The sequence below is a fragment of the Lithobates pipiens genome, unplaced genomic scaffold (assembly GCF_037356315.1).
Source record: "Lithobates pipiens isolate NorthernLeopardFrog02 unplaced genomic scaffold, aLitPip1_a1.2 Scaffold_22, whole genome shotgun sequence".
In the NCBI taxonomy this organism is placed as follows: Eukaryota; Metazoa; Chordata; class Amphibia; order Anura; family Ranidae; genus Lithobates; species Lithobates pipiens.
In genome coordinates this window covers 278,988,938-279,008,313 of record NW_027507784.1, presented here as the reverse complement: position 1 = coordinate 279,008,313, position 19,376 = coordinate 278,988,938, and the positions used below count along the sequence as shown (strand labels likewise).

The 19,376-nt window shown below is 44.3% G+C and overlaps 1 protein-coding gene across 1 annotated transcript in view; it reads left to right on the top strand.

Annotated features, from left to right (window-relative positions):
* The window catches only part of BAIAP3 (BAI1 associated protein 3), a 554,780-nt gene that overhangs the window by 380,908 nt on the left and 154,496 nt on the right, over positions 1 to 19,376 (top strand). Inside the window, exons 11-12 of the mRNA XM_077449095.1 lie at positions 13,129 to 13,231; positions 13,514 to 13,621. Of these exons, the coding sequence (XP_077305221.1) occupies positions 13,129 to 13,231; positions 13,514 to 13,621 (211 nt within the window). The remainder of the gene's footprint in view (positions 1 to 13,128; positions 13,232 to 13,513; positions 13,622 to 19,376) is intronic.

The window sequence follows — 19,376 nt, the reverse complement described above, 5'->3', positions numbered from 1 at the left end:
GTGAAAAAAAAAGTGAAATATTCATTTAAATATGGTGCCTGGGGGGTGTCTGTAGTATGCCTGTGAAGTGCCACGTGTTTCCCGTGTTTAGAACAGTCCCTGCACAAAATTACATTAAACGGAAATAACACCATTTAAAACTGCTTGCGGTTTTAATGTTATATCTGGTTCCTGCAATATGGTTGAAAATCATTGAGAAAAATGGCATGGGTAGCCCTCCCTGCCCATTACCAGCCTATTTGGGTCTTGTACGCATATTAAGGGGAACCCTGTACCCATATTAAAAAAAGGAAATGCGTGTGGCCCCCAGGCCCTATATACTCAGAACAGCAGTATACAGGCGGTGCAAACAAGACAGGGACTGTGTAGGTTTGTTGTGTTAAGTTGAATCTGTTTGTAATTTTCAACTGGTACATTTTTAAAGTGTAGCTCCAGTCAAAAAAACGATTTTTAAGCTTTTTGGAAAACATAGGGAAGGGTTATCACCCCTGTATAATTTGTTTTGTTGTCCATCTTTTTTCATCTCACTTGCTGTTGTCTCCTTCCGTTTGCAAGTAGGAGATGTTTGTAAATTGGATGTTTGAAAGTAGGGGCCTGCCCTATATGCTCTGCAGAAATGGCGGAACAAGGTGTTGGTTTTGCCACAACATTGTAAGCCCTCAAAGTGACTCTTGGTGGGCGCTGGAGCGCCGTGCTGTGAACGATTATATCAAGAATTGTAATTACATGCCATTGTTGAACAGTGGTAGAAAAATTGACCTTTGTTGGTTGTGGTGCTGGTGCCACAACACTATAAGTCCTCACCGTTACTCTGGGTGGGCACAGGAAGGGGCCCTCCTGTGAAATATTATATCAAGAATTGTAATTACATGTCCCTGTTAAACAGGGGCAGAAAAATTGGGCCTTAGGCACTGCTGCTGGTGCCACCACACTGCAACCTCTCCCATATACTCTAGTTTTATTGCAGGAATTAGCCCTGCTGCAAAGCATTGCATCAAAAATTGTACTTAAACGCCCCTGTTAAACAGGGGCAGAAAAATTGGGCCTTAGGCACTGGTGCTGGTGCCACCACACTGCAACCTCTGCCATATACTCTAGTTTTATTGCAGGAATTAGCCCTGCTGCAAAGCATTGCATCAAAAATTGTAATTAAATGCCCCTGTTAAACAGGGGCAGAAAAATTGGGCCTTAGGCACTGGTGCTGGTGCCACCACACTGCAACCTCTTCCATATACTCTAGTTTTATTGCAGGAATTAGCCCTGCTGCAAAGCATTGCATCAAAAATTTTAATGAAACGCCCCTGTTAAACAGGGGCAGAAAAATTGGGCCTTAGGCACTGGTGCTGGTGCCACCACACTGCAACCTCTTCCATATACTCTAGTTTTATTGCAGGAATTAGCCCTGCTGCAAAGCATTGCATCAAAAATTGTACTTAAACGCCCCTGTTAAACAGGGGCAGAAAAATTGGGCCTTAGGCACTGGTGCCACCACACTGCAACCTCTTCCATATACTCTAGTTTTATTGCAGGAATTAGCCCTGCTGCAAAGCATTGCATCAAAAATTGTAATTAAACGCCCCTGTTAAACAGGGGCAGAAAAATTGGGCCTTAGGCACTGGTGCTGGTGCCACCACACTGCAACCTCTCCCATATACTCTTGTTTGATTGCAGGAATTAGCCCTGCTGCAAAGCATTGCATCAAAAATTGTACTTAAACGCCCCTGTTAAACAGGGGCAGAAAAATTGTGCTGATGGCATCAACCAGAACCAGAAATGTTCTTCCAACATATCAGCGGAGGAGGAAGAGGATAGACAATCAACATAACAGGACAGTCACTCAGCATCAGCATAGGCATTCTTGAAGGGATGTGATATTTCAAAAAAAATTATTCTGTTACATCAGCTTCAGGTGCTTGGTAGCTGTGGGTGATCCAAGACTGATTCATCTTGATGAAGGTCAGTCGATCAACTGATTCGGTGGACAGGCGCACCCTGTGATCGGTAACAAAGCCACCAGCAGCACTGAAGGTGCGTTCCGAAAGAACGCTGGATGCAGGACAGGCCAGTAGCTCAATTGCATACTGTGCAAGCTCTGGCCAGTGATCCATCCTCAAGACCCAGTCAGCCAGATTATTTTCGATGGGAAAGGTGTCCAAGTCTGACCTTGCCCCTAGGTATTCCTGCACCATGTAAATCAGACGCTGGCGATGGGTGCTGGAACCGATCATACAGTGGTGTGAAAAAGTGTTTGCCCCCTTCCTCATTTCCTGTTCCTTTGCATGTTTGTCACACTTAAGTGTTTCGGAACATCAAACCAATTTAAACAATAGTCAAGGACAACACAAGTAAACACAAAATGCAATTTGTAAATGAAGGTGTTTATTATTAAAGGTGAAAAAAATCCAAACCATCATGGCCCTGTGTGAAAAAGTGATTGCCCCCCTTGTTAAAACATACTATAACTGTGGTTGTCCACACCTGAGTTCAATTTCTCTAGCCACACCCAGGCCTGATTATTGCCACACCTGTTCACAATCAAGGCATCACTTAAATAGGAGCTGCTTGACACAGTAAGGTCCACCAGAAGATCCTTAAAAGCTACACATCATGCCGAGACCCAAAGAAATTCAGGAACAATTGAGAAAGAAAGTAATTGAGATCTATCAGTCTGGAAAGGGTTATAAAGCCATTTCCAAAGCTTTGGGAATCCAGCGAACCACAGTGAGAGCCATTATCCACAAATGGCGAAGACATGGAACAGTGGTGAACCTTCCCAGGAGTGGCCGGCCGCCCAAAATTACCCCAAGAGCGCAGCGACGACTCATCCAAGAGGTCACAAAAGACCCCACAACAACGTCCAAGGAACTGCAGGCCTCACTTGCCTCAGTTAAGGTCAGCGTTCATGCCTCCACCATCAGGAAAAGACTGGGCAAAAATGGCCTGCATGGCAGAGTTCCAAGGAGAAAACCACTGCTGAGCAAAAAGAACATCCAAGCTCGTCTCAATTTCTCCACAACACATCTTGATGATCCCCAAGACTTTTGGGACAACATTCTGTGGACCGATGAGACAAAAGTGGAACTCTTTGGAAGGTGTGTGTCCAAGTATATCTGGCGTAGAAGGAACACTGCATTTCATAAAAAGAACATTATACCAACAGTAAAATATGGTGGTGGTAGTGTGATGGTCTGGGGCTGTTTTGCTGCTTCAGGACCTGGAAGACTTGCCGTGATAAAAGGAACTATGAATTCTGCTGTCTACCAAGAGATCCTGAAGGAGAATGTCCGACCATCTGTTCGTGTACTCAAGCTGAAACGAACTTGGGTTCTGCAGCAGGACAATGATCCTAAACACACCAGCAAGTCCACCACCGAATGGCTGAAGAAAAACAAAATGAAGACTTTGGCGTGGCCTAGCCAAAGTCCTGACCTGAATCCTATTGAGATGTTGTGGTATGACCTTAAAAAGGCCGTTCATGCTCGAAAACCCTCTAATGTAACTGAATTAGGACAATTCTGCAAAGATGAGTGGGCCAAAATTCCTCCAGGACGCTGTAAAAGCCTCATTGCACGTTATCGCAAACGCTTGGTTGCAGTTGTTGCTGCTAAGGGTGGCCCAACCAGTTATTAGGTTTAGGGGGCAATCACTTTTTCACACAGGGCCATGATGGTTTGGATTTTTTTTCACCTTTAATAATAAACACCTTCATTTACAAATTGCATTTTGTGTTTACTTGTGTTGTCCTTGACTATTGTTTAAATTGGTTTGATGTTCCGAAACACTTAAGTGTGACAAACATGCAAAGGAACAGGAAATGAGGAAGGGGGCAAACACTTTTTCAAACCACTGTACCTTGGGGCTGCGGACTAAAAAATTGTCTGAAAGCATCAGTCAGACGGCCACCTTCTCCACCGCTCCTTCTGACGATGCCTCAGCAACACGTTGTCCAGGACCAGGAGTTTGTAACCTCCCAGTATCTGGGAACGCGTTGCACAGACCTTTCTGCAAGGCCTCCCGGAGATGTCTCATCCTCTGCTCCCTCTGCGATGGCAAGATAAGGTCGGCAACCTTACCCTTGTACCGTGGATCAAGGAGAGTGGCCAGCCAGTAATGGTCCCTCTCCTTGATCCGAAGAATACGAGGATCCTTCCGCAGGCTTTGCAGGATCAGGGAGGCCATGCAGCGTAGGTTAGCTGAGGCATTCGGTCCGGAGTCCTCTGGGTCACTAAGGACAACATGATCCGCAGCTACCTCCTCCCAGCCACGTACAAGTCCACGTGTTTCTTGGGACTGTAAATCATCCCTACAAGACTGCTGCTGCTGCTGCTGATGCTGAGTGCCAGCCTCCACCTCCATGCTGACACAATCATCCTCCTCCTCCTCTTCCTCCTCCTCATCCTCTTCCTGTGTGATGGGTGGCACAGCAGGAACACTGTCTGGATAAAGGGGGCCTTGAGAGGCAAGGAAGGCCTCCTCTTCCTGCCTCTGTTCTGCCTCAAGTGCCCTGTCCATTATTCCACGCAGCGTATGCTCCAAGAGGTGGACAAGAGGTACAGTGTCACTGATGCATGCACTGTCACTGCTCACCATCCTTGTGGCCTCCTCAAACGGTGACAGGACAGTGCATGCATCCCTGATCATGCCCCACTGGCGTGGTGAGAAAAAACCGAGCTCCCCTGACCCTGTCCTGGTGCCGTAGTCGCACAGGTACTCATTGATGGCCCTCTGCTGCGTGTGCAGCCGCTGCAGCATGGCCAACGTTGAGTTCCATCTGGTGGGCATGTCACATATAAGGCGGTTCTTGGGCAGGTTCAACTCCTTTTGGAGCTCAGCCAGCCGAGCACAGGCATTAAATGATCGGCGGAAATGCACACAGACTTTCCTGGCCTGCTTCAGGACATCCTGTAAGCCGGGGTACCTGCCCAAGAACCGCTGCACCACCAGGTTAAGGACGTGAGCTACACAGGGCACATGGGTCAGTTGTCCCTGTCGGAGGGCGGAGAGGAGGTTGGTGCCATTGTCACAAACCACCATTCCTGGCTTAAGCTGGCATGGCGTCAACCACCTCTCGGCCTGCCCCTGCAGAGCTGACAAAACATCCGCCCCAGTGTGGCTCCTGTCCCCCAAACAAACCAGTGCAAGCACAGCATGGCATCGTTTTGCCTGCGTACTTGCGTAGCCCCTGGAACGCCTACGAAGCACCGCTGGTTCTGAGGACAGAGCACTGGAAGAGGCCATGGAGGAAGAAGAAGAGGAGGGGGTGGAGGAGAGAGGTGTGTCACAACCAATAGTAGCATTTTGGAGGCGTGGTGGCGGAACAACCTCCAACACTACTGCACCTTGTCCTGCATCCTTCCCAGCTGCCAGAAGAGTGACCCAATGGGCCGTGAAAGACAGGTAACGTCCCTGTCCATGCCTGCTGGACCATGAGTCAGCGGTAATATGCACCTTACCGCTGACCGCCCTGTTCAGCGAGGCAAGGACATTGCCTTCCACATGCCGGTAGAGAGCCGGAATCGCCTTCCGTGAGAAAAAGTGGCGTTTGGGGACCTGCCACTGAGGAACCGCACATTGTACAAACTCACGGAAGGGGGCCGAGTCTACCAACTGAAAAGGCAGCAGTTGAAGTGCTAGCAATTTAGCCAAGCTAGCATTCAACCGCTGGGCATGTGGATGGCTGGGAGTGAACTTCTTTCGCCGGTCCAGCAGCTGGGGCAGGGACATTTGCCTGCTATAATCGGACGTGGGTGTACCGCTAGCAGAGTTCCCGGAAGCACTTGGCTGTGACACACCTAATTCTACACCTTCATTCCTCTCAGAGCAGGTTTCAGAGAGGACTGAAGGTCTAGTGGGGTTGGAGATGCCAGCTTATGAGGAGCAAGGAGAGGTCCGCTTTGTTCTTTGGTGTGGGTCTTTGAGGTACGCTTGCCAACGAGCTGCATGGCAGGTCAACATATGTCTGGTCAAGCATGTGGTGCCCAAGCGGCTGATGTTTTGGCCACGTGAGATACGCTTGAGACATATGTTGCAAATAGCAGCGGTGCGATCTGATGCACTCGTCTCAAAAAAGGCCCACACCAAAGAACTTTTAGAATAACGCGCAGAGGCAGCGCCCTGCACAGGCGGAGCTTTGCGGTGTGATTCAGCCGGTGTGCTGCCTCTAAGCTGGCCCCCGGAGGGCATCCTGCCTCGTTGGACATGTGCCTCCTCCTCCTCCTCCTCTCTCCTTCCAGGCACCCATGTGGAGTCAGTGCCCTCATCATCCCCTCCCTCTTCATCGCTGTAGCAAACCTGGCAGTATGCTGCAGCTTGTGGAACATGACTGCCAGATTGCTGTCCTTCTTGAGCATCCCCTCTCTCTGCGCTCACGCTACTGCCTTCCTCTAGCTGAGTGTCATCATCAGAGCCCACAAAACACTGGGCATCCTCCTGGAGCATGTACCCAACACTGTGCTCAAAGAGTTCAGGAGACTCCTCAGGAGGACGTGGTGGGTCTAGGGAAGGAGTCACTGATGATGACATTGAGAGGAGGGAAGACGATGCGCTAGCAGCTGCTTTGCTAGTACCTTGAGACTGGGTGAGAGAGGATGAGGAGGATGAAGAGGGCTTGGTCATCCACTCTACCAAGTCGTTGGCATGTTGCGGCTCAACATGTCCAGCTGCCGAAAAGAAGGACAAGCGTATCCCATGGCCACGTGCTGATGACAATGCACCGCGTCCACGACCAGCACTGTTGTCTCTAGACACAGAGCCTGCTTGCCCTCTTTTATCGGCTAGCGCCTGTTTGCCTCTCCTTGCTGGCCTTCCAGACATGGTAATGGCCTGAAGGGAGTTGGGTAAAAAAGCAGTTGGGTAGTGTATATTGTGCTAGAGGCACACATCACCCACTAACTCCTGCAGATGCCTTTATTATAGAACACCAGAGATAAATGGGTATATACAGATGTATACTGTGCTGTGCTGGAGGCACACACAACTTCCAATAACTCCTGCAGATGGCAAGTGGTCTCAAATAGAAAAGAGCTATGTAGGTGGATATAGCGGTATGTACTGGGTACAGAGCACGCAGACAGCACGCACTAGCTCCTAACACTACTGACTGCAAGCTCTATTATAAAAGATAGATCACTAGCTATATAGGTGAGGTGAATATAGCGGTGTATACTGCGGTCAGGGCACGCAGACAACAACCACTACACAACAGCAAGATCGAAAATCGTCCGAAAATGATCGGTGTGTACTGTGTTGAAGGTACACAGAACACCCACTAACTCCTGCAGATGCCTTTATTATAGAACACCAGAGATAAAGGGGTATATACAGATGTATACTGTGCTGTGCTGGAGGCACACACAACTTCCAATAACTCCTGCAGATGGCAAATGGGCTCAAATAGAGAACAGCTATGTAGGTGGATATAGCGGTATGTACTGGGTACAGAGCACGCAGACAGCACGCACTAGCTCCTAACACTACTGACTGCAAGCTCTATTATAAAAGATAGATCACTAGCTATATAGGTGAGGTGAATATAGCGGTGTATACTGCGGTCAGGGCACGCAGACAACAACCACTACACAACAGCAAGATCGAAAATCGGCCGAAAACGATCGGTGTGTACTGTGTTGAAGGTACACAGAACACCCACTGCTTCAGACGCCAACACACTACACAAGGCCGCCGCGCTGGCTGCCTTATATAGTGTGGGGCGTGCACTACACAGCCTGAACTATGATTGGCCACAGGCATCCTGCCTGTGGCCAATCATGGCTCTCCTCGCTGCTGGCGCTGCGATTGGCCAAGCATGCGGGGTCACAGTGCATGCTTGGCCAATCATGAGCCAGCAATGCACTGCGCCATCGCAGTGCATTGTGGGCCGTGAGCGCCACACGAATTTGGCGCAAACGGACCAAAATGTTCGGACTTCGCCGAACGGACGAACAGCCGATGTTCGAGTCGAACGTATGTTCGACTCGAACACGAAGCTCATCCCTACTCAGGTGTGAATGGGGTCTAAGTGTAATAAAAATTGCTACCACAAACTACTGTTTATATTCTTGTCTTCAGTCTAAATAAAGATGAAGAGATGTTTAAGTATGAAATGTTTGGTTGTATTTAGTGACACTATTTAATCTCTGGAAAATGTCCCCTATACAAATCCACTTATACCACGCTAATGGGAGATATTGCAAATTATGTGTTTTATTAAATGTCCCCACTTTCTTTTTATGTATAAGATTTCACAGAAGATGTCAGCACGGTGTTCAGTGTAGCTCTAGCAATTAGTGGAAAGGCAATTAAAGGAAATATTACAGTTTCAGCCTAACCTAGTCATTTTGCAGCCTGTTCATTTTAGACCCGTATGTGACTTGTCATTTCAAATCCTTCAGGTCAGACTGAAAAACACATTCTTTGAGGGAAAAAATAGATCAAATGGTTTTCTATAACATTGAAGATGTCTTTTCTCTCTTTTTGAAGAAGCTGCTAAAAGTAAATGTTAGATGTGTCATAATGCAGCTTTTAATTAGGTTATCCATTGTTCTGTAGGTTTCCTGACGGTACCCAAAGTCAAATCTACTTTGCACTAGAAGTGCACTGCAAGTGCACTTGGAAGTGCAGTTGATGTAGATTTGAGGGGGACATGCAAGGAAAAAAATAAAAAGCAGCATTTTAGCTTGCACATGATTGGATGATAAAATCAGCAGAGCTTCCCTTCATTTCAGATCTTCCCCTCAGATCTACAGCGACTGCACTTCCAAGTGCACTTGCAGTGCACTTGTGGTGCAGAGTGGATTTGCCTTTATTAAATAAACCCCATAGAGATTAGGTACATGCTATCGGAATTTGATACAATAAATTTGATACTGTAAGGATACGGAGGTTAACAAAGTGTACCTATGCCTTGAAAGGCTCATTTGGAGTTGAGTGGTTTATTTAAAACATTTCTTTTTGTTTTGGATAGAGTAGAACTCCTTTTTGTACACACGCTTAGATTTTCGGACGACCGAACAAACGTTTTTTGTGGCATGCTGGTCTCAAGTCAAAAGTGAAGAGGTTATTCAAAATACGAAAATTTTTGTATGACAAAATACAACGTCAAAAGTGACGTAATGTGTTCAATAGTTTTTTATGTATTCTTTGGTTTCTGAGCATGCATAGTCTTGCTCTAAAGGTTTTTTTCATACAAAAACCGTGCTAATGAAACGAAAATCAGACGTTGAGTTCACATCTGACAAAAAATTTATAGTCTGCACATCCAGCATTTGTCTGATGAAAAAGCAAAATCAGCTATCGAAAGCACCGTACTAACGACCCGAAAATCGGCAGACAGCTCATCGTACAAGTTTTTCCATCCAATTTTCGTGTCCTGTGTATGGGGCCTTAAGGGCCTGTTCTCACTGCTGTTATGAGAGGGCAGCATCATGCGAATTTGAATGATCACTTGATCAACTTCTTGAAGAAAGGACTTATTGGAAAATGTTAAAAAAAAAGCAGTGCTTTACGTGTTAAGAATATTGTTAGTGATGCTACAGAAGCACAGGAAGCAACAGAGTAAGGCCCCTTTCACACGGGCGGGTAGAATTCAGCTTTTAGCTGTGGATAGATTAAGTTATCTACCGCACCTAAATGCAGACAATGCTTTTTCTATGGCCCCATTCACACACTGCGTTTAGCAATGGTTTAGTTGACTGCGTCCAGGGCCGATTTAGCTCAGCTATCTGTACCTAACCGCAGATAATCGCAGTGTACTATTTCACCTGCGGATAGCAGCGGCAACAAGGAAAAAAAAAACAGGAAGCTCATCAGAAATGGCAAGAATGTTCCACCGCAGCTAAACGCAGCTGCATGATAACGCACGTAATCGCTGTTAATCGCAATGTACAACTGCAAGTGATCGCTGTGCCTGGAGTCTTGGAATTTCAAAATTACAAAACATGCTTTTAACAGCGCAAAACAGTCACCCGTGTGAAAGAGGCCTAACACACTGCACCAAAGTCACACTTCTGGACAAAACATAGGGGGGATTTACTAAAACTGAAGCACTCAGAATCTGGTGCAGCTGTGAATGGTAGCTTATCAGCTTCAAACTTCAGCTTGTTCAAATAAGTTTTGACAAAAACCTGGAAGCTGACTAGTTTCTGTGCAGAGCTGCACCAGATTTTGCATGCTCCGGTTATAGTAAATCCCATATTCTCCAGTAATGTAAATTGAATTGCTCTTCAAAAGTTGGCTGGATGGGTATGATGCAACCACATTACGACTGTCACTCCTCCTAGCCATGACCTCACAGGGCAATCTTCATATAGCCCTCTGCATGTTTTAATGCAAGCTACCAATCATTACATTTGATGGCTGGATTTTTCTTTTTTAGGCTTTCTTTCCTTTTCACTTAGTAATCTAGCCTGTAAAACAACTTCCTGCAACAGAGATACCCTTGGACAGCAGCATTGTCAATCTGAGGAGAGGGTATCATTAGATGCACTAGCACATTTAGATGGCCTAACAAATTAAAGCCAAGCTTCGGCTAATACTTTTTAAGCAGTTACAGCAACCACAGCTTTTTTTTTTTTTTAAATAGCCGGATCACCAGAAATAAATAAAAAAAGTCTAAAAATAAAACTATTGCACATCCACATTTAGGATTGATAAACTGTGTGTAAAAAAAACTACACTATGAAAATGAATTAGGCAAACATAACCACATACAAATCTGTAATTCCATTTGTGGATGAATTAACCCTTTAATACTGCCCATATGCATTTATCGAGAGCTACAGTAGATGCTAAAAAATACCAATTGTTTGTTTAGCAGTAATCAAGACTGAAATGAACAAAATACTACCCACTGCATTAATATCTGGTACACAGATAACCTGACTGTTTTCTCTGCTGGATTATATTTAAATTAGATTTGAAAACCATAATGGCCTAGCAATGGTTTCCTGAATAACTCTGGAATTTAAGGACAAACAGAACCTAATCATTAAACAAATAGGATGCAGAGTCAAAGCAGACGTTCTTGTCACCAGTGACAAGACTTTAGAATGTAGCAGAAAGAGGTCACATCTCTGGAACGCAGCAGTTGTAAGGATCCCACAAGCTCACCAGAAATATAAGTCATGCGCATCTTTAAGCTCAAAAGTAAGCCATCTTAAAGGAGAACTACAAGTAAAACAATGTTCGTATGGAAAGGGTAAGGTCTTATACATATGGAGATTATAAAAAATTGCACTTTCCCTATATTTTACCTAGGCACCTCCTGGAGCTGGTCACAGCCTTTCCTTTTTCAGAGTATTAGCGCCGGACATCCTGGGTGGCTGTAAAACCTAGGTGTCCGCAATTAGCAAATTATGACTTTTTGAAAAACTTATTAATGTGGCTTGTCCCACCATATTACATAAAGCTGTGCAGAGTTTCAGCAGCCTACTTAGAGTTGCCCTGCATTGTAAGTAGGCATTGAGTAGAGGTGAACCGTAGTGGCTACATTTCCAAACGTCAAAAATAGCTTCTATTAAAAAGTGTTTGTAAACTTAAAATAATTCATATGTTTCTCCTTCTTCCTCCCCTCCTTTTCCTCCTTTCTTCCTGGATCTTTTTCTATCGCTCAGTCTCAAGCTCTCCTTCCCTTGGATCCTGTATATATTATTTAGATTGAGATAATTTTGCCAATTCCTTCTAAGGCTAAGGGCTCTTTGAGCCTGCTGATTATCCAAAGTTAGGACCCTTTCACACGGGCTTTCTGATCAGGTCCGTCTGTCAGTTTTTGAGGCAGACCTGATCAGACACTCCATTCACTCCTATGAAGTGGCTGCTATCCAATCTGATCCTGTCCATGAAATTCAGAGATGATCGGATTGGATGGGATCGGATGAAAATGGAAAGGCGGACTGTTTTCATCCGATCTCCCTATAGAGGTGAACGGGGCTCTGACAGGTCCATCTCAGCACAGTGAGTGGTAATTGTGATTAGAATGTACACATCCAAAAACTGAAAAACACCATATCTCTACGCATTTCGTAAAACACATTTACCTTTGTCAGGAGTTTGGTGTCAGAAAATCTAGAAATAAATTCAAAATAGTAACAAAATAATGAAGAAGGAGAGGGCTTACCAGTCATCCAAATATTCCACCAAAATGTGGGGGGCCGTATTCGCCCATACATATCCAAAGAACTGCAGCAAAGGAGTCTATCCCAGTGGCTATGGATACAGGGAAGCAAGCTAGCATATAACTCAGAGGTAACAAACGAGGAACAGAGCAAAAGGAAGAGGGGGACTCTTGCAGTTGAAGCAGAGCACACCAATTGAGATGGGAGATGTGATGTTACATGACCAAGTACTGGGAAAACATGACAAAGGACTAGCCCTGCAGCTGCTTTGGATGATCTGAGGGCACTTCTCCACCCGCATGCTCTGTCTAACTGTATGCATAAAAAATAAAAGGGGTCATCGAGGCAGATAAACATTAACACAGGAAGGGATACAAATCTATTCCATTTCCCACAAGGCAAGGTTCACCAAGCACATTTTGAAATATTTCAGACAATTAAAAACTGTTTTCTGTAAGCCAAGTTGTGTTTTTGGTCTATTTTATCACATAGGATTGATATACATGTATGGTTTCCTTTGTGACAATACTGTGTTACAGTTTTAGAAGAATTTTGTGTCACCCTGGGTTCCCACCCATGCTTGTTGTTGGGCTTCAGCGTGCCTCATTAGGAGTGAACTGGCCCTTCATTTTTCTCAAGTATTGGTAAATCTTGGTATGAGTTCTGGAGCTCAGAGCCTACCCAGGTGACAGCCTTAAGGCATTGAAGCAGTGTGCATACACACTCAAAGTGTGTCATCGGCTGCCCAGGTCAACACTTGAGAGATATAATTGCTGCAGGAGCAATGTTCTAGGTAGAGAGTCAGTGCAGCCCAAGGTGGGTAAAGAAAGCACTGAAACGTAGTTCTGTGACTTGACTGAAGTTTGTGTAAAGTGGTACCATTGGGCTGAACCCTCACACTGCCTATTTAGTAAAGCCATTGACTTGAAATGTAGAGGTTTATATTTAATATGTGCCTCATCTACTCTGTAATAAAGTGATTAGAGCAACAGCTTACCCTATTGAGATCTTTACACAGGTACTTCAAGCAGATAGTGAAATCAGCGAGAGCAAACGGAACAGCTGGCTCTGCAGAGGACAATGTGGATGACTTTTTAGGATGCCTTAACATCGCCATTAATGTAAGTAAACAGGAAAGAATTAATTACTACTCGAACGAGAGCTGTCTGCAATATAAGTAGCATGACTCATTCATTCTGCAATATCAGAAATTGATGTGTGTACGCTTGAGTGGAATTTCAAAACATTTCCTACAACAGACCATTACCGCTTTACAGATTATAAAGATTTATTGTAGCTTTGGTTGGCAGCAATAGCTGTACAATGGGGCTTTTTCAAACGCTTGGATGTGTTTACTACCTAAGAGAACATAAATGTATACTTATATATTTTTTTCCATAAAGGAGATTCCTGTTGGAGGACTGGATAAATGGTTTAAATTGGAACCACGAACAAGTTCTTCAAAGGTTCAAGGCGACTGTCATCTCGTCATAAAACTAATTACAAACCAGGTGAATTCATTACACCAGCTTTAAAGAATAATAATTAATATATAATGGGGTTTTGTTATGCATAATGGCTTTGTATATATTTTCTTCACTTCTTTCTTTAAATATATTTCTATTTTTAGGCATTTAAATATGAAATATTACATATTAAGCAGTATTCTGTCCTTTCAGCAGGTGATGCTCTCATCTCTATTTATGTGCTACAGTATCTCACAAAAGTGAGTACACCCCTCACATTTTTGTAAATAATGTATTATATCTTTTAATGTTACAACACTGAAGAAATGGCAATTTGCTACAATGTAAAATAGTGAGTGTACAGCTTGTATAACAGTGTAAATTTGCTGTCCCCTCAAAATAGCTCAACACACAACCATTAATGTCTAAACCACTGGCAACATAAGTGAGTACACCCCTAAGTGAAAATGTCCAAATTGGGCCCAATTAGCCATTGTCCCTCCCCGATGTCATGTGACTCATTAGTGTTACAAGGTCTCAGGTGTGAATGGGGAGCAGGTGTGTTAAATTTGGTGTTATCGCTCTCACTCTTATACTAATCACTGGAATTTCAACATGGCACCTCATGGCAAAGAACTCTCTGAGGATCTGAAAAAACGAATGGTTGCTATACATAAAGATGCCCTAGGCTATAAGAAGATTGCCAAGATCCTGAAACTGAGCTGCAGCATGGTGACCAAGACTATACAGCGGTTTAACAGGACAGGTTCCACTCAGAACAGGCCTTGGCATGGTCGACCAAAGAGGTTGAGTGCACTTGCTCAGTGTCATATACTGAGGTTGTCTTTGGGAAATAGACGTATGAGTGCTGCCAACATTGCTGCAGAGGTTGAAGGGGTGGGGGGTCAGCATGTTAGTGCTCAGACCATACGCTGCATCACATTGGTCTGCATGGCTGTCGTCCCAGAAGGAAACCTCTTCTAAAGATGATGCACAAGAAAACCTGCAGTTTGCTGAAGACAAGCAGACTAAGGACATGGATTACTGGAACCATGTCCTGTACTCTGATGAGACCAAGATGAACTTATTTGGTTCAGATGGTGTCAAGCATGTGTGACAGCAACCAGGTGAGGAGTACAAAGACAAGTGTGTCTTGCCTACAATAGAGCATGGTGGTGAGAGTGTCATGGTCTGGGGCTGCATGAGCCCTGATGGCACTGGGGAGCTACAGTTCATTGAGAGAACCATGAATGCCAACATGTACTGTGACATACTGAAGCAGACCATGATCCCCTCCCTTTGGAGACGGGCCACAGGGCAGTATTCCAACATGATAAAGACCCCAAACACACCTCCAAGGTGACCACTACCTTGCTAAAGAAGATGAGAGTAAAGGTGATGGACTAGCCAAGCATGTCTCCAGACCTAAACCCTATTGAGCATCTGTGGGGCATCCTCAAGTAGAAGGTGGAGGAGCGCAAGGTCTCTAACAGCCACCAGTTCTGTGATGTCATCATGGAGGAGTGGAAGAGGACTCCTGTGGCAGCCTGTGAAGCTCTGGTGAACTCCATGCCCAAGAGGGTTAAGGAAGTGCAGGAGAATAATGGTGGCCACACAAAATATTGACACTTTGGGCCCAATTTGGACATTTTCACTTACGGGTGTACTCACTTTTGTTGCCAGCGGTTTAAACATTAATGGCTGTATGTTGAGTTATTTTGAGAGGACAGCATATTTACACTGGTATACAAGCTGTACACTCACTACTTTACATTGTAACAAAGTGTAATTTCTTCAGATTTGTCACATGAAAAGATTTCCGAAAATGTGAGGGGTGTACTCACTTTCGTGAGATACTGCATGTAATGTGTCACGTTTAGCTGTGCTAAAAAATACCCATTGTTTACAGAGCTCAGTGAGCAGTGACTCTACTGGGTGGATCAGTCTTATGGTTCAATCAGATAAAAGGAGCCGCAAAGCACGCAAGTTGTTTACCCTACTGTCTCTTTAGCTAACCTATATGCTCTTAAATCCATTTTTTGTCATGCCGGTCCGAACTTGTGATCTAGCGGATAAGTTCACCTTTTAAAAAAAATAGTAAATGCGTATTTGTTGCAAGTAGGAGTCTGGAAAGCATTGCACCCATGATCAGCAGATCCCAGGTGCAAAGCAGGGTTCTTGCAGACTTTCAATATAAGCTTTCTGCTTGTACCTCGTATGAGCAGACAGTTACACAATGATAGGAAGAATCAATGAACTACCTAGAGCACTCAACTGCGCCCTGGTAGTTCATCAAGAACTACAAGCCAACAGCTGCATAGTATTTGTAGTTCATTTATTCACAGAACTAAACTGTAAATGAATGACGCAGCTGCATGGACATACCACCACCGTGTTCTTTCAAATAGTGATAGAAGGTGGGGCGAGAAGATACCCAACCTACTGTCTTGGGGGGGGGCGGGATCGGGGAGCCTTAAAAATGGGTGGAACATGTGACATGTTCCCAAAGGTGAACTTATCGGTTAAGGGCTTGTCAGCTCACTTTTGTTAAGTAAAGGAAAAGAAAGGTCTACAAAATACAGTTGCTCATGCAGGGGTTTCAGTTTCACACAGATCTCACTAGCTCTCCTGGCTCTCTGAAATCACCCCTGAATCACTCAATGAGCCTTTTGTAACAGCTCCCTGCTGTACAGGCCCTCTGATGGCCTCTCAGTAGGGGTTTTCCTGACACGCCAGACTCTCCCTCATTTTGCTAAGACTTACAGATTCCCACAGTCCCATTGACTCACCTAGTTATCCTTGCTTTCTCAGTCTCCCAGACTCTCTCTCTCAGTGTACAGACTTGTGTAGCCACCTCAACTTTCTCGTCCCAATGGACGTAGAATCCCTCCAACATGGAGTACACCTCCCTCCTGGCTGGAGCACACAGCTCTCTCCGGATAGGGCCTTGATCAATTATCTGGATGTTTATAACGAGTGTGCACACCTTCACACCCAAACAACCTGCAGGTCTCCAGTAAGACCTGGACAGAGGATTAAAAGCTTATTCCACCCAAGACATTTTGAGGCCTTCAAGTTCTAGACCCAGATCCAGGATTACAAAACCCAGAGAAAACCAAAAAACCCAGTTTTCTCCGCTCAATACTGACACTCCAGAGTCCTGCACTCTTAATTAGTGTGAATCCCGTGTGCCTTTTTCCTATATTCACATTGTGGGAGGGTCACAGTGTAATACTGTACTATACAAAAAATATAATTGTTTCACTTGTAAAAAGATATAAAATATAGAAGAGAATATTGAATATTATTAGAAGATGGAAACTAATGCCAATTTGGTTAGTGAAGTCCACTCTTTTGCTGCTAGCCTTAGGAAATAGATAGGAAGGTATATTATAGTTACTTGTTTTAGTCTGCTTGGTAAAATATACTTTTCTTTACATTCAGTTACTTTCTGGTTTCTGGCCTAGACCAAAATGATGTCATACATCCCAGGAGTCTTTTCATCTGGAGGAGGGGCTTTCTCAGCTAAACATGCCTTACTGCCTGCATCTACTCTAGGTTAAGGGTAGATGGGTTCCAGGAAGTAATGAATCCCCTGTCCCCTTCCTTACTCAAGATGGCTGCAGCTGTAATTCAACATTATTTCTCAGCAAAATAACGCCCAGAGACGTGTGGATGGGTGGGTTTGCTGTGCATATTAAAAATGAATCAAACCGTTCGGTTTGTGGTGCTTGAATACAGTTAAGTTGCACTTTAACCAGTTCCCGACCAGCGCACGCCGATGTACGTCGGCAGAATGGCACGGGCAGGCAAATGGGCGTACCTGTACGACCCTTTATATTTGCCGCCCTGCCATCGGGAGCGCGCCTCCGGCGGCGCGCTCCCATGCTGGTCGGTACCCCTGTGAGTCCGGTCGCGGGTCCCGCGGACTCGATCCCCGCGGGCATACCCGCGATCGTCTCACGGGGCGGCCGAATGAAGAAATGCTATTGTAAACAGCATTTCTCCATTCTGCCTAGCAACTAGTGACGCTGATCTCTGCTCCATGTGATTGGAGCAGAGATCAGTGTTCACTAAATGAAAGCCCAGCCCCCAACAGTTAGTAACACACCCCTAGGAACACTTAACCCCTACACTGCCACCCACTGGTTAACCCCTTCACTGCCAGTGTCATTTACACAGGAATTACTGCATTTATATAGCAGTGATTGCGGTATAAATGACATTGGTCCCAAAAATGTGTCAAAAATGTCCGATGTGTCCGCCATAATGTCACAGTCACAATAAAAATCACTGATCGCCGCCATTACTAGTAAAAAAAATTATTAATAAAAATGCCATAAAACTATCCCCTATTTTGTAAACGCTATAACATTTGCGCAAACCAATCAATAATCGCTTATTGTGATTTTTTTTACCAAAAATATGTAGAAGAATATGTATTGGCCTAAACTGAGGGAAATTTTTTTTTATATATATATATATATATTTTTGGAGGATATTTATTATAACAAAAAGTAAAAAAATAATGGTTTTTTTTCAAAATTGTCGCTCTATTTTTGTTTATAGCACAAAAAATAAAAACCGCAGAGGTGATCAAATACCACCAAAAGAAAGCTCTATTTGTGGGAAAAAAAATGTCAATTTTGTTTGGGAGCCACGTTGCATGACCGTGCAATTGTCAGTTAAAGCGACGCAGTGCCGAATCGCAAAAAGTGGTCTGGTCTTTGACCAGCAAAATGGTCCGGTCTGTAAGTGGTTAAGACTTCTCTCATCAGAGACTGCATTCAGTTTCCTCTACAGCTATTTAGCTAAAAGGTCTAGTGGTGGCTGGGCGACAGAAGAAATGAAAAAGTATACACAGTTAGCATGAGAAACACAGATATGGGGAGAGACAAAGTTTCTGCACACCGCGGATAATATAATATGTGAAGATTCCCCCAGGGTTTTTTTAGCAGCGAGGTAATAGATAATAAGTAGTTAAAAAAAAGATGATTCTTTATTAAAAAGTTTATTAACGTACAAATTTTTCCATGAAGGTTAAAATAAGAGCATGGATGGGAACATACCCAAAAAGGTGCAATATATTGCAAATACAGAAATGTGCATAGCATTACATAACAAACATGTTTAATGTATGACAAAAGCTGGCGCATTTCGACCCATTGCATTGGGGTCCTCTTTAGAGGATAAGTTTGCTGCAAAGAGATTGCATTTAGCACATCAGATTGGAGAAGTGCATGACCAGTTAGATATATGCAACAATAGCCATCTCACATATTTACCTAAATGCATACGGTTTGGACCTCCCAACCAGAATTCTCATGAATGCTGTCAGATAATCATGCACAATAATAGACCAGAAAATACTCCAAGGTGAAAAGGCACTCCACTGAGTGTGGCTTACAAAGAGTCACACATTGATACTCCCGGGGCCCACCGGGTCGGGTGGGGTCAAATACCTGCGGCAGAATTCCAAAGAATGAGTACGAAGGATATATAGAATATGTAGTACTACTGTTCAATTTTTACTACAAAGGGGTTAGTGAGTGTGGAACGTTCGGGCAACTCCACCAAAGGAGTAAATTAAATATTATCTTTGAAAATAATTGACATTTAGAAATTATTTTTATGTGAGGGTCATGAAGAACAAAGATGACAAGGTGATGTGGAAGAAAGGAAATGGGTGGGTTTTCTGTGCATATTAAAAATGAATTAAATCGTTTTGTTTTTTTGGTGTGTGGTGCTTAGATACAATTAAGTTCCACTTTAAGCCCTTGTACACACGGTCGGAGAATCT